Raw genomic sequence first — 14,032 nt, 5'->3', positions numbered from 1 at the left:
TTAATTTAATTTAATTATTGTAATATATCTGATGAAAAATCAATCATATGTTATGCAAAATTTGATAACAGTAAATGCGACTAGTTAGTCGCATTTACTAGTTACTAGTTTACTAGTTACTAGTTTACTAGTTACTAGTTAGTTGCATTTAGATCCATGCTGTATCTAATGGCATATAGCGTTATTTATTTTTGCTCTAAATGTAATCATTAATGATTCGAACAGTTTTATTATAATATGTGTGAGTAAAGTTATCAGAGCATTTATAATGATTCACTACGCAGACTGCTTTGTTACCACAATTTCATGTAAATTTTTTTTCCTTAGCGAGTCTTTCAGTAGAGTTAACCAAAAGTAAACTAAGACCATACTGGTTGACAAGTTGGTAAACATGCTCTATTCTCTTATTTGACTGGTAAAAAATTCAATTTTTTTTAATATATAAAATTATGAAATAAATTTTGTACAGATGTACTGGTGTTACAGTTGACATCTGAATTTTTTAGGCCAAATACTATTATTTTGTTGCACTTTTGTCCATGTCAGAGGGCAATGATATTAATTTAAAAATATGAACTTCTGCAACTTAAAACTGAACCAGATTTTTTAATAAAATGTTTTAAAAAACCTAACTAAAGTTTTCAGCCGTATTTGCGACAGTCCTTAACTAGTGCTGTTGCTCTCACTTTGATAAGAGTGACATTACTGTTGGCAATTGTTGTGAATTAGGGAGATATATACTATTTAAAATGTAGTCTATCCATTTTTTGATCGCTTGTTAAATACATGTGCCCTTAATTCAAAATAACTGCCATTATGAGAACGGCAGCATTACTCAATGATACAAAGACAGCTGGAACTTTTTTGAAGTAAAGTTTTGAAAATGTTTTATTACATAATCTGGTAAGTTTATAGTCACAAAAAGTTTAATATTTTTAAATTAAAATTGTTTTGTGTTCCTCGGTTGCGTTTGGTGAGCACTGAAACATTGTTTTCCTTCCACCATATGTTGTCAGAGGATGATTAGTGCCACACAAAAACATCAGTACAGCCAAATTTGGAAGATAAAAAATCTAGTGTAGACAATACATGACTTCCTTGTACGTCTGTTAACTTACGTATATACATTTTTAAAAGTACATAAAATTTTATTTTAATAATAACTTCTGATTTTTTTTCATACTTTTTTTCTATTGTTATTATTGAATTATTATTTGTCATACATTTTTTTTACAGTCAGAGGTTAATAAATAAATGTATTTAAATTAAAAAAAAAGAGCCTTCCCCTTGTAAGATCCAAATATTTCATTAATTAAAATTTTATTTGGCTATAACTGTGGAACCAATGAAAATAAGTACCGCCTATTATATATTGCTGAAAAGCTCTCAATGATGGCTTATTTCTTCAGTTAAGAAAAAGTCCAAAATTCTAATTTTTTGGATTTTGGCTTTTTTTGGACACTTTTGGTCCAGTCTATTGAAATAAAAAGGGGAGGTGTACAATTAGATGTTACAGCATTCCTAAATCCAAAATTTTTACATTCTACGACTAATAGTTTTTGAGTTATATGAGATACGTATGTATGTACAGACGTCAAGTCGATACTAGTCAAAATGGATTCAGAGATTGTCAAAATGGATAATTCCGTTGAAATCTGAAAACCGAAATTTTTCAAGATTACAATACTTGTACTTTGTACTAGGAAATGTTTTTTACCAGAATCAGAAAACTCAATATATTTGAGCGATATATTTAAAAATCAAAACCGAAACTAATGATATGATTTAATTTAAGGTACTTTGTGAGTTCTCACAGAAGATTAAAACAAATGAACAGGACATCAATATGTAGGTTAAAAAATTAAGTTAATGAAACCTGCCCTTGTAAAAAACATAATTTGCATAAATTGGTGTATATAAAATTAATATCTACAAAAAGATTAATGAGTAAAGGTGACTCAAAAAACTAGAGAAGCATGGATTAATGTTTTGTCACTAAAACTGTTTTAATATTCTACATGAATGTCCACCCAAACAATTTTGGTTTTTAATTGTTATTAATAGTATTATTTTATTATTTTATAATTACAGAGCTTCCAGAAACAAGTTTTACAAGATCTATATCGAATCCAGAAGCAGTTATGAGGCGGAGAAGACAACAAAAGTTAGAAAGAAAATTACAACAGTTTCGTAGTAAAGATGGTGGTCCTGATACTGGAGGTACACTAAAAATATATGGTGAATCATTATGTCGTGATGTTCCGTATAAAACATTATTGTTAAGCGTTAGAGATTCTGCGACACAAGTCGTCAAAGAAATGCTCGTTAAGTACGGTTTGGATAGAGAAGATCCACATAATTACTGTCTTGTTCAGGTACATTTAAGTATTATTTTTTTGTTTTTGTTTTTTATTACGATTTATTTAATAAAATAAATAATCATAATACTTATTTATTTATAAATATTCACATCGACTAACATGAACAGGATATCTTATATACTCCTGTAATATACCTACTCAGGAGTCAGGCATTATGGATTGTTTAAGACAAGAATTTTGCTATAAGGTGACCCATATTGACCGGATGACTGCACTAAGTTCACTATTAACACAGGCATTCTGTGGCAATTAGAGATGGCCAGGTTAGCTAAGAGAAGTAAGATTAGCCCACAAAACTTGTTTGGCACTAAGGAAATTCAGCAGCTAAAAGTCCCCATGATGACCATTTCAATGTAATTATAAATAGAGGTTTACAGAATAATATCAAAAATAAACTTAATTACTGATAATAATAATCCGAGTCCTTACTATACTGTCATTTAATTTTATTGCATTTCTAATAATACTTTTTGGAAAATTTATACCGGGTATCATAAAAAGGATAAGTTGCATTTCTAAAGTACTTCGGCGATTCTTTATGAATAAAATCTGATTTTGTGTTAATGACTTTAATAATCCCTACCTTCCGGATAGTTTTGGTTACAATTCTATGGCTTTCAGTTGATATGTATAAGTTATTTTTTTTTTTTTTAAGGTAAATAGTTTGTCTTGAAGTCTATCTTAATAGATAAATGACTTATAAAAGGTTTTTATTCTAATGGTAAAATAGGAATTAATGATTTCAAAGTTGTTTTTTATTTTAAATTACCATATGCCTACACTAATGCATTAATACCGGCTTAACATTCAGTCGCTGTTTTATTCATTTCCTGGTCGGGTAGAAATTGTGAAGTCATACACTTTTCTTACTAATTTATAAATTGAAATGACATCAATATGTCTAAGGTATTTATAAATTAACTTAAGTTTTCCTTTATCTGTTCATTTTTGATTTAAATTTCTAGTATAATAAAAATTTTTACCTGACAAATGTCTTTAAATATTATTAACTTTTAAAAGTTAAAATCTCATGGATTTTTTATTTATATATCTTATTACAGTGGTACAAAATAACAATTTTTCATTGTTTTTTACATTTGATCTTTTTCTTAAATTTGTTACTTTGGCTTAGATTATAGAACTATAAACAGCATTTTCCATCATCCTTAGTTTAAAAAAAATGGTCCAGAAATGTTTTAAAATCATAAAATTAATGCCATTTAATGTTTTATATATATATATATACTAGTCGATTGGGGCTTTGCCCCCAGGACCCCTGGGGCTGAGGTGGCCTAGTTGAACCCCAGAGCCAACCCAAGATATCACAAATGTATCCTACAAATTTTAAAGTAATCAGTCGCATGGTTCTCATGTAGTGTGAGAACAAACAGACAAACTTTCAGCTTTATATATAAGATGTATGTGTGTTAATATTTATTGTACATTAAAATTTCCTTTACTTTTTCATTCGATTGTCCCCCATTACGAAATCCTTTCTTCTTAGAGTTATAAATCTTATTAATGTAGTAAAATGTTGAGAGGGCCAATAATTGCTAAATCATGCAAAATTTCTTTGAATAGATTGATGATGATGGCATCATAAAAATTCACGTAAGCAGCTGCCTAAAAGTTCATTTGCTGTTCCATTGCTTTTTTTATATTGAGATTGGCAGACTTCTACAATCTTTCAAAATTTTCAGCATGATTTATTGTAAAATATTGATATCAGTTATGATTATATACGCCATTATAAGCACATCATTTATATGATGCTAGTTATTGACATAATTGCAAGTAATGATCATTATTAAGCTATTATCAATTTTTTTTTAACACTTTTTTCCATTGCCAAACATCCATTGATGGATCGCTTATATTGTTCTTTTTTTTTGTAAATTGTGACTTGTCTGTTGCAACACTTTACCTGGATCTTTGATATTTGTTGGATATGCGAACATTTAAACATATGAACTTGCTTGTATAATTGTTCCTGCCTACAACTTTATGATTGATGCTGAGATCCTTTTCACAGAATTTAATAATTGTCTGTCTGAAGGACAGCTTGTATATAAATTTTAAAACGATCAAATATGCCAATCTAGACTGTTCTAAATATGAATTTGAACACAATCACTCATGAACATTTGTACATTTATGAGATTTCCAGTGTTCTTTTAAACCTTTTAATTAAGGTTAATTCATGAACACATTTTTTTGTAATGAGGTACTGAACTGAGGAACAAATATTTCATTATCAATTCAGGCATAAATTGTAGAGTACAAAAATTTTTTGATGATAAATCCACTGTTACACCAACAAACTTACAACTTTACGCGGTAAATTATTTACTTCTCTTACTGAATATAATTTTTAAGCTTAAACGCACAACATTCATTACTTGAAAAGCTTGTCCGACAATGGTCCCCTAAATAATTGAATTTTTTAGTATATGCGTCTAAGTAATTCAACGCTAACAAAAAACTATTTTTACAGTTAACAAAAAAGTACTGAATTTCCTAACCGATAATCTTCTTTTAAGCAGCCTTAGATATATCTTGAATCAAGATAATTCACCACCATGTAAGCACTCGGTTAATCTTCATATGGCTTTACACTGCCAAACAAATATTCAGTTAATTCATCGCTTCCTTTTTTAATTTTTTGTAGACAGGAATTCCAAATAAAAATGCAGGAAATCGATTTTCAGGGAAGTAAATTCCCTGTTGGACCTGTTTGAACTGATAAGTTTTTCTCTGGTATTCTGATAATTTATTGATGCCCGGAAAATATTCAGATTAACTTTTAAATGATGTTCAAGCTATATAAAACGACGCGGAATTGAATGCTTTATTTTTTACTGTTTCCTTTTGTTTAAATTTTTCCATCACTTATGTTTGGAATTTTTGTATTAGAATCCTAAGTTTTCCTCCACGTAACGTTTAAAAAATTTTACCATAGTTTTACGTACAGCGGTAATAAAAATATTTTTGTTTGATTCAGATAGGAGCTCATGAATAATGCTTTTGCGTGAAATTAAATTCCTGCGTTTTTCTTACTTTATGACAAAGTATTCATCTCATCTGATTTTTCCATTCAGAAGAATAACTACTTAACTGTTTCCCAGTCTCACGGTTAAAAAGAAAGGCTGTAAATTAAAAATCGTTACACACATATCCCTACTATACTTTCTATAATTCTTTTTTTGTAAAAAAATTTTCTGTTATATGTTTCTTTAATACTAATACTTATATAACCGATTAATAAGAACTAAACAAAATTTTTATTATTGTGGAGCAGAACTGTTTTTGAGCTGCACTTGGATGAATCTATTTTTATGGAAAAAATCACTCCTCAGGTTTTTCAGATCACCTTACTCGAAACATTAGTTCTTTAAAGACTGTGGCATAAACTTAATCATTTTCTTCAGAAAGACGCTAGACAAATGTTTACGTCAAATTATTGAAATAGCTTGCTGATGGCAATAAACATATATTTCTTTATGTCCATAACTTATGGGCAATAGACAATGGTCTGACAGCCCAATTTTGGATTTTGAAAACTCTTTCTTTTTCATTTCTTAATGAACTTGAAAACCTGTAGCAGATTTGTGAAGGAGAAACTAATATCTTATTATGCTGTTTTCCCTGTATAGTTTTAAAAACCCACTACTGTGGTCTAGAAACAGAAATTTGTTACCCACAAAGTGCCCATTAAATCTGTAAAAGTATCCATTAAGTACTTGTTTAAAAGTTTGTTGATAGCATCATATTTTTCTCATTTAATCTGTCATTTGATTCCTGTATTTATGTATAAATTACAATCTGTTTTATATATTTCCCTGACGAGAGTGAACATTTAAATCAAACAGTTCGTGAATGCAAAATGCGTTTAAAAAATATGTTTTAAAAATTATAACATTTTTTCTTTTTAATTAATGACTGTGTTCATTATGTGAGTGTATTACATTTTATTTTCTTTCATGTATGGAAATAATAATAAAAAAAATTAATGCGATGTAACATGCATTTATTATAAATATCTTCTACATTAAATGTAAGGCTCTATCAGTGCTTTGTGTACAATATGAAATATCATTGCACTTCTTTAACTTTCTACATAAAACAAATTGTATATTAGTGACAATAGTCATTTTTTAATGTTTAATATTAAGATTATAAAGTAAATCTACTAAGAATTATGATGTGGCAAGAAATTACATTTAAATTGTGAACAAAAAATAGCAGAGCAGTAACAATCATGCTCTCTCTCAATCTCTCTCTCTCTCTCCCTCTCTATAAATATATATATATATATATATAATTATATAATATTTTTACATAAAAAATGCTTTCAAGGATTTTCCCCTATCATCAGTAGATAAAAATTTAAAAACGATAAAATCACACATTAAAAAATTATACATTAAGAAATTAAAATTATCGCATATATAATGTAAAATATGCAGTAAAAATTAAAATTAAATATTAAAAATTAAACAGTTTTAATAACAAAAAAATTGTTAAATTTTCCGATACATGCCTTTGGCCACTCACTACATGCAGTACTTTACTAATATTTTATGAATTTTACTTATTTACAAAAGTGCTGCTATCTATAGCAACTTTGATAACAAAATCATTATCAAAACTCTGTCTGCAGATTCATCAAGCTGAATTTTTGTATATATATATATATATATATATAATATTTTTCTAAAATGTCCACAATTTTTTATCATTATTATCATTTTCTTTTGTAGTTTCAATTATTTTTAAATTTGTTTCTAAATCGGTAATGGAATGATTGTTAACTATTAAATGGCCGGCAACATTCGAAAGTCCTAACTTATTTTTTTTATATTGTCTAAAATGTTCTGCAAACCTTGCCCTAAGTAATCTATTAGTTTTCTCAATATAAATTTTATTGCAATCATTACATGTTATTCTATAGACACCGCATAAATTATTAGAATCATAATCATCATTATGGAATTTTAAATGTCTATTATATGGTTGTTTGCCTTATATACTGGTTTATATTTTTCATCATTATAAACGTTAATCAAACTTTCAATAACATTATTAGTATTTTATACAGATATTGTCACTGCCATGTTTATTATTTATAGGTTTCAATATTGTTGTATTACTAGATTTTTAACCTTTGTTTTTTATAAATATTATCAATTAATGAGGTGCTATATCCATTACTTATAGCAATAAGAATTGACATTTATTTGTGTATCTAATTTTTCATTGTTATTCTGCGTGTAATGTATCACTCTATTCAACATGTTTGTAAGTATATTAATTTTGTGTGACCAAAGGTAATTTGATCTATTAATAGTTATTTTACTTGCTGTTGGCTTCATATATACGGACATTATAATTTTGTTATCTTCACTAATTTCCATGTCAACATCCAAAAAACTTATTTTTCTGCAATTATCCATTTCAAATGTAAATTTTAAATTATCATAATATGAATTTAGTTTTTTCAAAACTATAAGATGTTCATAGTTTACAACAGGCTCAAATACTACCAAACTGTCATCAACATATCGAGCCCATATTTGAACTTTGTATGTTTGAATACCATAAAATATTTTATTTTTGAATTCCTGTAAATAAATTTCAGACATAACGACCGATAAAGGAAATCCCATCAGTAAAGTATTCTCTTGTATGTAATGTACGTTATTAAATTCAAAATAATTCTGTTGACATATATTCCTAATGATGGTAATAATATTATCGATCAATTTTGGATCCTCATTATTCTATTTCAGTTTATTTTTTACTATAAAAATAGTTTGATCTATAGGGATACTAGGGCAGTTGTTAGATATGTCATAACTTATCATTCTAGTATTTTCATTTATTGTTAAATTATTTAATTTGTTAACTAGATCATACCCATTTTTTATTTTATACTTGTTGGGTAAAACAATTTTTGATCTGAGTATTTTTTCAATTATTTTGATAATGAAATAACAAGGTGCAGATTTAAAGTTAATTAATAGATGTATTTGGTTATCTTGTTTATGTACTTTAGGAAGACCAGTAAGTTTTGGGGCAAATGGTTTAAATGGATATAATCTAGTGTGATTTTGTTATAATTAAAAATTGCTTTATGATTTGTGATTAAATTTTTGTAATCTTTATGCATTTATTATTTTGTCTTTTATTTGTCTAAAATTATTATCAATTATATATTTTTTCATTAAATTATTGTATTTATCAATTAACATAACAGCTGGTGTATTTGTTTTATCTGATTTTAGTACAATACATTTATTTTCTTTTAAATTATTTATTGCTTTCTTATTAAAAAGTGGTTTCTTATATATATATATGTCTAATTTTATAGATTTTATTACCAATAATATTGCGTAGTCTTTCTTTGTCTTTGTCAGTATGGTAAATTCCATTAATTTTGATTTCAGAATCAATACCAATATTCTTAATAATTCTATTGTTATTATTATCTGATAAATTAAATTTAAAAATATTTGCCATTATTAATTTTTCATAATCAGTAAACTTACCTTTTGTTAGCTTTACAAGGTCATTATTATCAAATTTACCTGAAAAACTTCATGTATATTCACTAAATAGTATTTTGAATGTTGACATTCAAAACATGGAAATTAATAAGAATCAGAAAATTATATCATCTGTATATAGGAAGCCAACAGAAAGTAAAATAACTATTAATAGATCAAATCACCATTGGCCACACAAAATTAATATATTTACAAACATCTTGAATGGAGCGATACATTACACACAGAACAACAAGGAAAAATTAGAAACAGAAATAAATATCATACAAAGTATTGCAGTAAGAAATGGATATAGCACCTCATTAATTGATAATATTTATAAAAAAACAAAGGTTAAAATCTAGTAACACAACAATACTGAAACCTATAAATAATAAACATGGCGGTGATAATATATATATAAAATACTCTTATACTAATAATGTTATTCAAAAATCTGGTTAATGTTTATAATGATGAAAAATATAAATCAGTATATAAGCCAAACACCCGTGTAATATATATTTAAAATACCTTAATGATGTTTATGATTCTAATAATTTATGTGGTGTCTATAAAATAACATGTAATGATTGTAATAAAATTTATATTGGGAAAACTAATAGATTACTTAGGACAAGGTTTACAGAACATTTTAGACATTATAAAAACAATAAGTTAGGACTTACTAATGTTGCCGAACATTTAATAGTTAACAAACATTCCATTACCGAGTTAGAAACAAATTTAAAAAATTGAAATTACAAAAGAAAATGATAATGATCAGAAAATTGGACCCTTTAGAAAAATGTTATATACATATATATATATATATATATATAAACAATAATTCAGCTTGATTAATCTGCAGACAGAGTTTTATAATGATTTTGTTATCAAAGCTGCTATAGATAGCAGTACTTTAGTAAATATTAAGTAAAATTCATAAAATATTAGTAGAGTACTGTATGTAGTGGCTGGCTACAGGCACGTATCAGAAAATTTAACAAATTTTTTGTTATTAAGAATGTTTAATTTTTAATATTTAATTTTAATTTTTGATTAACTAATCATGCATCAAAAATCTTAACTAGAATTCTGTACAGAAGAATTGAGAGGAGAGCAGAGGAAGTGTTAGGAGAAGACCAATTTGGTTTCAGGAAAAGTATAGGGACAAGGGAAGCAATTTTAGGCCTAGGATTAGTAATAGAAGGAAGATTAAAGAAAAACAAACCGACATACTTGGCGTTTATAGACCTAGAAAAGGCATTCGATAATGTAGACTGGAATAAAATGTTCAGCATTCTAAAAAAATTAGGGTTCAAATACCGAGATAGAAGAACAATTGCTAACATTTACAGGAACCAAACAGCAACAGTAATAATTGAAGAACATAAAAAAGGGAGTCCAACAAGGATTTTCCCTATCCCCGTTACTTTTTAATCTTTACATAGAACTAGCAGTTAATGATGTTAAAGAACAATTTAAATTCGGAGTAACAGTATAAGGTGAAAAGATAAAGATGCTACGATTTGCTGATGATATAGTAATTCTAGCTGAGAGTAAAAAGGATTTAGAAGAAACAATGAATGTCATGGATGAAGTCCTACGCAAGAACTACCGCATGAAAATAAAGAAGAACAAAAAAAAAAGCCGAGAGTGATATAAAATGCTGAATAGCACAGGTGAAATGAGCCTTCAGTCAGAAATATAATTTGTTTGCATCAAAAATTAATTTAAATGTCAGGAAAAGATTTTTGAAACTATACGTTTGGAGTGTCACTTTATATTGAAGTGAAACTTGGACGATCGGAATATCTTAGAAGAAAAGATTAGAAGCTTTTGAAATGCGGTGTTATAGGAGAATGTTAAAAATCAAATGGGTGGATAAAGTGACAAATGAAGAAGAGGTGTTGCAGCAAATAGATGAAGAAAGAAGGATTTGGAAAAATATAGCTAAAAGAAGAGACAGACTTGTAGGTCACATATTAAGGCATCCTGGAATATTCGTTTTAATATTGAAGGGACAGGTAGAATGAAACGACTAGCACTAGATAAGGAATCTTGGAGAACTGCATCAAACCAGTCAAATGACTGAAGACAAAAAAAAATTTTTTTATTGCATATTTTACACCATATATGCGATAATTTTAATTTCTTGATGTATGATTTTTTAATGTGTGATTTTAAAGTTTTTAATTTTTTATCAACTGATGAGGAAAAATCCTAAAAAGCGCTTTTGAGATACAAATGAAGAGGTAATAATAAAGTAAGAAATATTATTCGATTCTGTACTGTGGTGGACTGCTGTAGAGTTTTACTTTTTAGTCTTTAATATAATTAGTACAGAGGAAGATATGGACAACAATAAAGGAAGATTTGATTTTACTAATTGCAGTCCATACTGCAAAAGTGCTAATGTGAATTTTCAAAAAGAAAAAGAAGTAACTGATAACTTCCTGCTAATATTTGCTATTGTCAATAATTGTATACTACTAAGATTCTAAATTAGAAATTCATATATGTACATACATATACGTGGCCAATTTTTTTGTTCAATATTACTTTGTCAGGTTTTTATCTTTCACTATTTGTGATTATTGAGAAATGTAACTCCAGTTTTACTGCTTGAAATTAATGGAAAAACTCAAGTTTTTTAATTCTCTGCAAGTTAAATAACCATTATTAGCATAAGTTTTGTTGATGCAAATTAATTTCAAAAAATTACAGAAGTCTTTCATAATTGATGGTATTAAAATGAGTTTAGTGAAAAATACACCGATCAAATACTGTAACTACTGTAAATGAATCAAGTCGCATATTATTAGGAGCTGAACAAGTATAGTTGTTTTCATCTTTACTTGCTCATTACTACAAACGAATAAAGCTTTTTCAGTTCTTGCACCTTTTAAAAACAATATATATAATATTTGATGGCACGATAAATCTATAGATTTACAAAAAATTGTTAGCCTTTCTCGGTATACAAATACAGTTATTAAATACCTGCTGGTAAATGTATGATTTATTATGTGAAAACTTTGTGATACATGTGTGGAGGATTCTTTCTGTTCTGTAATAGCGTTATAAACTATATGTGAACACTTACAGTGTGTTTGCGTATATACATAAAAGTTAGTGTTTAATGGTAAATTTATTTCTGCTCATTTATAAACATGAAGATATACAACGTATTCTATATAACATTATAAACATTATTTTAATTAGTACTAGCACCTAACCTTTGTTAATAGGGTAGAAAGAACCTTCCACATTTGTATCATAAATTTAGTCTGTAGCATCATGATATGCTGGTTCATTATAGTCGTTACAATTTTCAACAGAAAAAATAAAATGTGTGTGTGTGTGTGTGTGTGTGTGTATATATATATATATATTTATATAAATTTAATACAAAATATAAACCACCAAAACAAAGTAAATATATTAGTTAAACTTGCACATTAATTCCAATAATCGATTTTTGCTGGATCCAGCATCTTCAGCTGGTATTGAATTCTATAATTATATTAAAACATTCTGTTTTTATAATTTGTGAATTTGTCAAAATTTTTAGTTTTTAAATTTTGAAATTTGTTAACAGTAAATTTGGCTGTCCAATTCTGGAACGATGTAATATTTAAAACATATTATTTTCCTTTTCTCTATTGTCATTATTGCCAACTGTTAGATTATATTTTTTACTATGTTTTTAATGAAATCATCATCTTCAAATATGATCTGGTAGTTATCATTGTTTATATACAGTAGATTCTGTATAATTGGAACCCTTCAACACCAGGGCCAAATGGCTCTATTAAATGGCTGGCCCTATTAAGCGACATTAATAAAAAATGAGGAGCTATGCACAAATACGGTATCCGGGTGTATTCTAATTATTAAACTTGAATTAGCGATTTACTATTCTAAATTTTATTTCTAATATTAAGATTACGTGAACAATATTGTAAATTACAGCATAATAAAAATTTAAATACTCTGCCGTACAATACGTGTCTAATAAAATACAATACATTATATATTATCCTTTTACATTACATAGCTGCATATAAAAACAGGCCATTACATTTAAAAAAGTACTACTGTTCTGGTACAATGCATTATTGAATAGTTTTTGTTATCTTACATAATAAAAAAAAAAACAAGTAAAGCAAAATGATTAATAAATAAACAAAATAGAGGTACAAAATATAGTAGTAATAATTACTATTTATGAACAGTAAAATAAAAAAAATTGATAATGTCTCTTGTTTAAAATTTTTGAAAGAATTCTTTTATTTTGTCGTCTCCCTTTTAATACTTGGTGTACTACAAATTTCACACAGACTCATAGTTCTAGCAAGCATCCTTCACTGCCTTCTTGTATAAAATACTGCTGAACTCCATCAATAAATTTTTTTATATCTTGTGTAGATTCGTGTTTGACATCGGGCTCATCTTCATCTTCTTTAATCTCATCCGGTTGTTGAGTACCAGTAATGTTTTTAATTACTTTTTCATCACCGGATCATAGCATAGTATTTTTTGTCTGTATTTGAAAACTTTTCAAAATTTTGAACGTAGTGCTGCAAAAAAATGTAATCACTGTCATCAGGATAGATTGTTTCAGTATCATCGATGGCATTGACTTTTAAACCATTTTTGGCAAAGCAATTACTGATAGTGCTACTTTTCAGTTCATCCCAACTATCGACTACGAACTGAGTTGCCTGCAATGAATTTACATGTGCATTAACATCTTTAGCTGTAGCTGAGGAAGTCAACGTCTTTCCTTCAATTTCTTGTAAAATGTAACTTATTAGTTTACTTCAGTAAATAAATTTTTAATTTTTTATTATTCCCATGCCGAGCGGTTGAATTAAACTCATATTTGGTGGCAGAAACTCAGTTTGAATGTTTCATAAATCTGCATTAGGATGGGCAGCAGAATTGCATAATTTGCCATAAAAAGGCAAATCTTGATTTTTTTTCTGTAACTCGTCCAAAGCACTCAGCCAATCATGAAAAATTAGACTCTTCATCCAGGCTTTTTTATTGAAATAGAAGTACACAGGTAAACTCTCCATTGTAACCTATTTAATACAT

The 14,032-nt window shown here is 27.5% G+C and overlaps 1 protein-coding gene across 2 annotated transcripts in view; it reads left to right on the top strand.

Moving 5' to 3' along the window:
- Nucleotides 1-14,032, top strand: part of cno (adherens junction formation factor afadin) — a 650,000-nt gene that overhangs the window by 219,303 nt on the left and 416,665 nt on the right. For both annotated transcript variants that reach the window (XM_075376810.1, XM_075376809.1), the window contains exon 6: nt 2,092-2,375. In XM_075376810.1, the coding sequence (XP_075232925.1) occupies nt 2,092-2,375 (284 nt within the window). The remainder of the gene's footprint in view (nt 1-2,091; nt 2,376-14,032) is intronic.

Source organism: Lycorma delicatula, chromosome 10 (assembly GCF_047948215.1).
Source record: "Lycorma delicatula isolate Av1 chromosome 10, ASM4794821v1, whole genome shotgun sequence".
Classification (NCBI taxonomy): Eukaryota; Metazoa; Arthropoda; class Insecta; order Hemiptera; family Fulgoridae; genus Lycorma; species Lycorma delicatula.
This window is presented reverse-complemented; position numbering and strand designations above follow the sequence as displayed.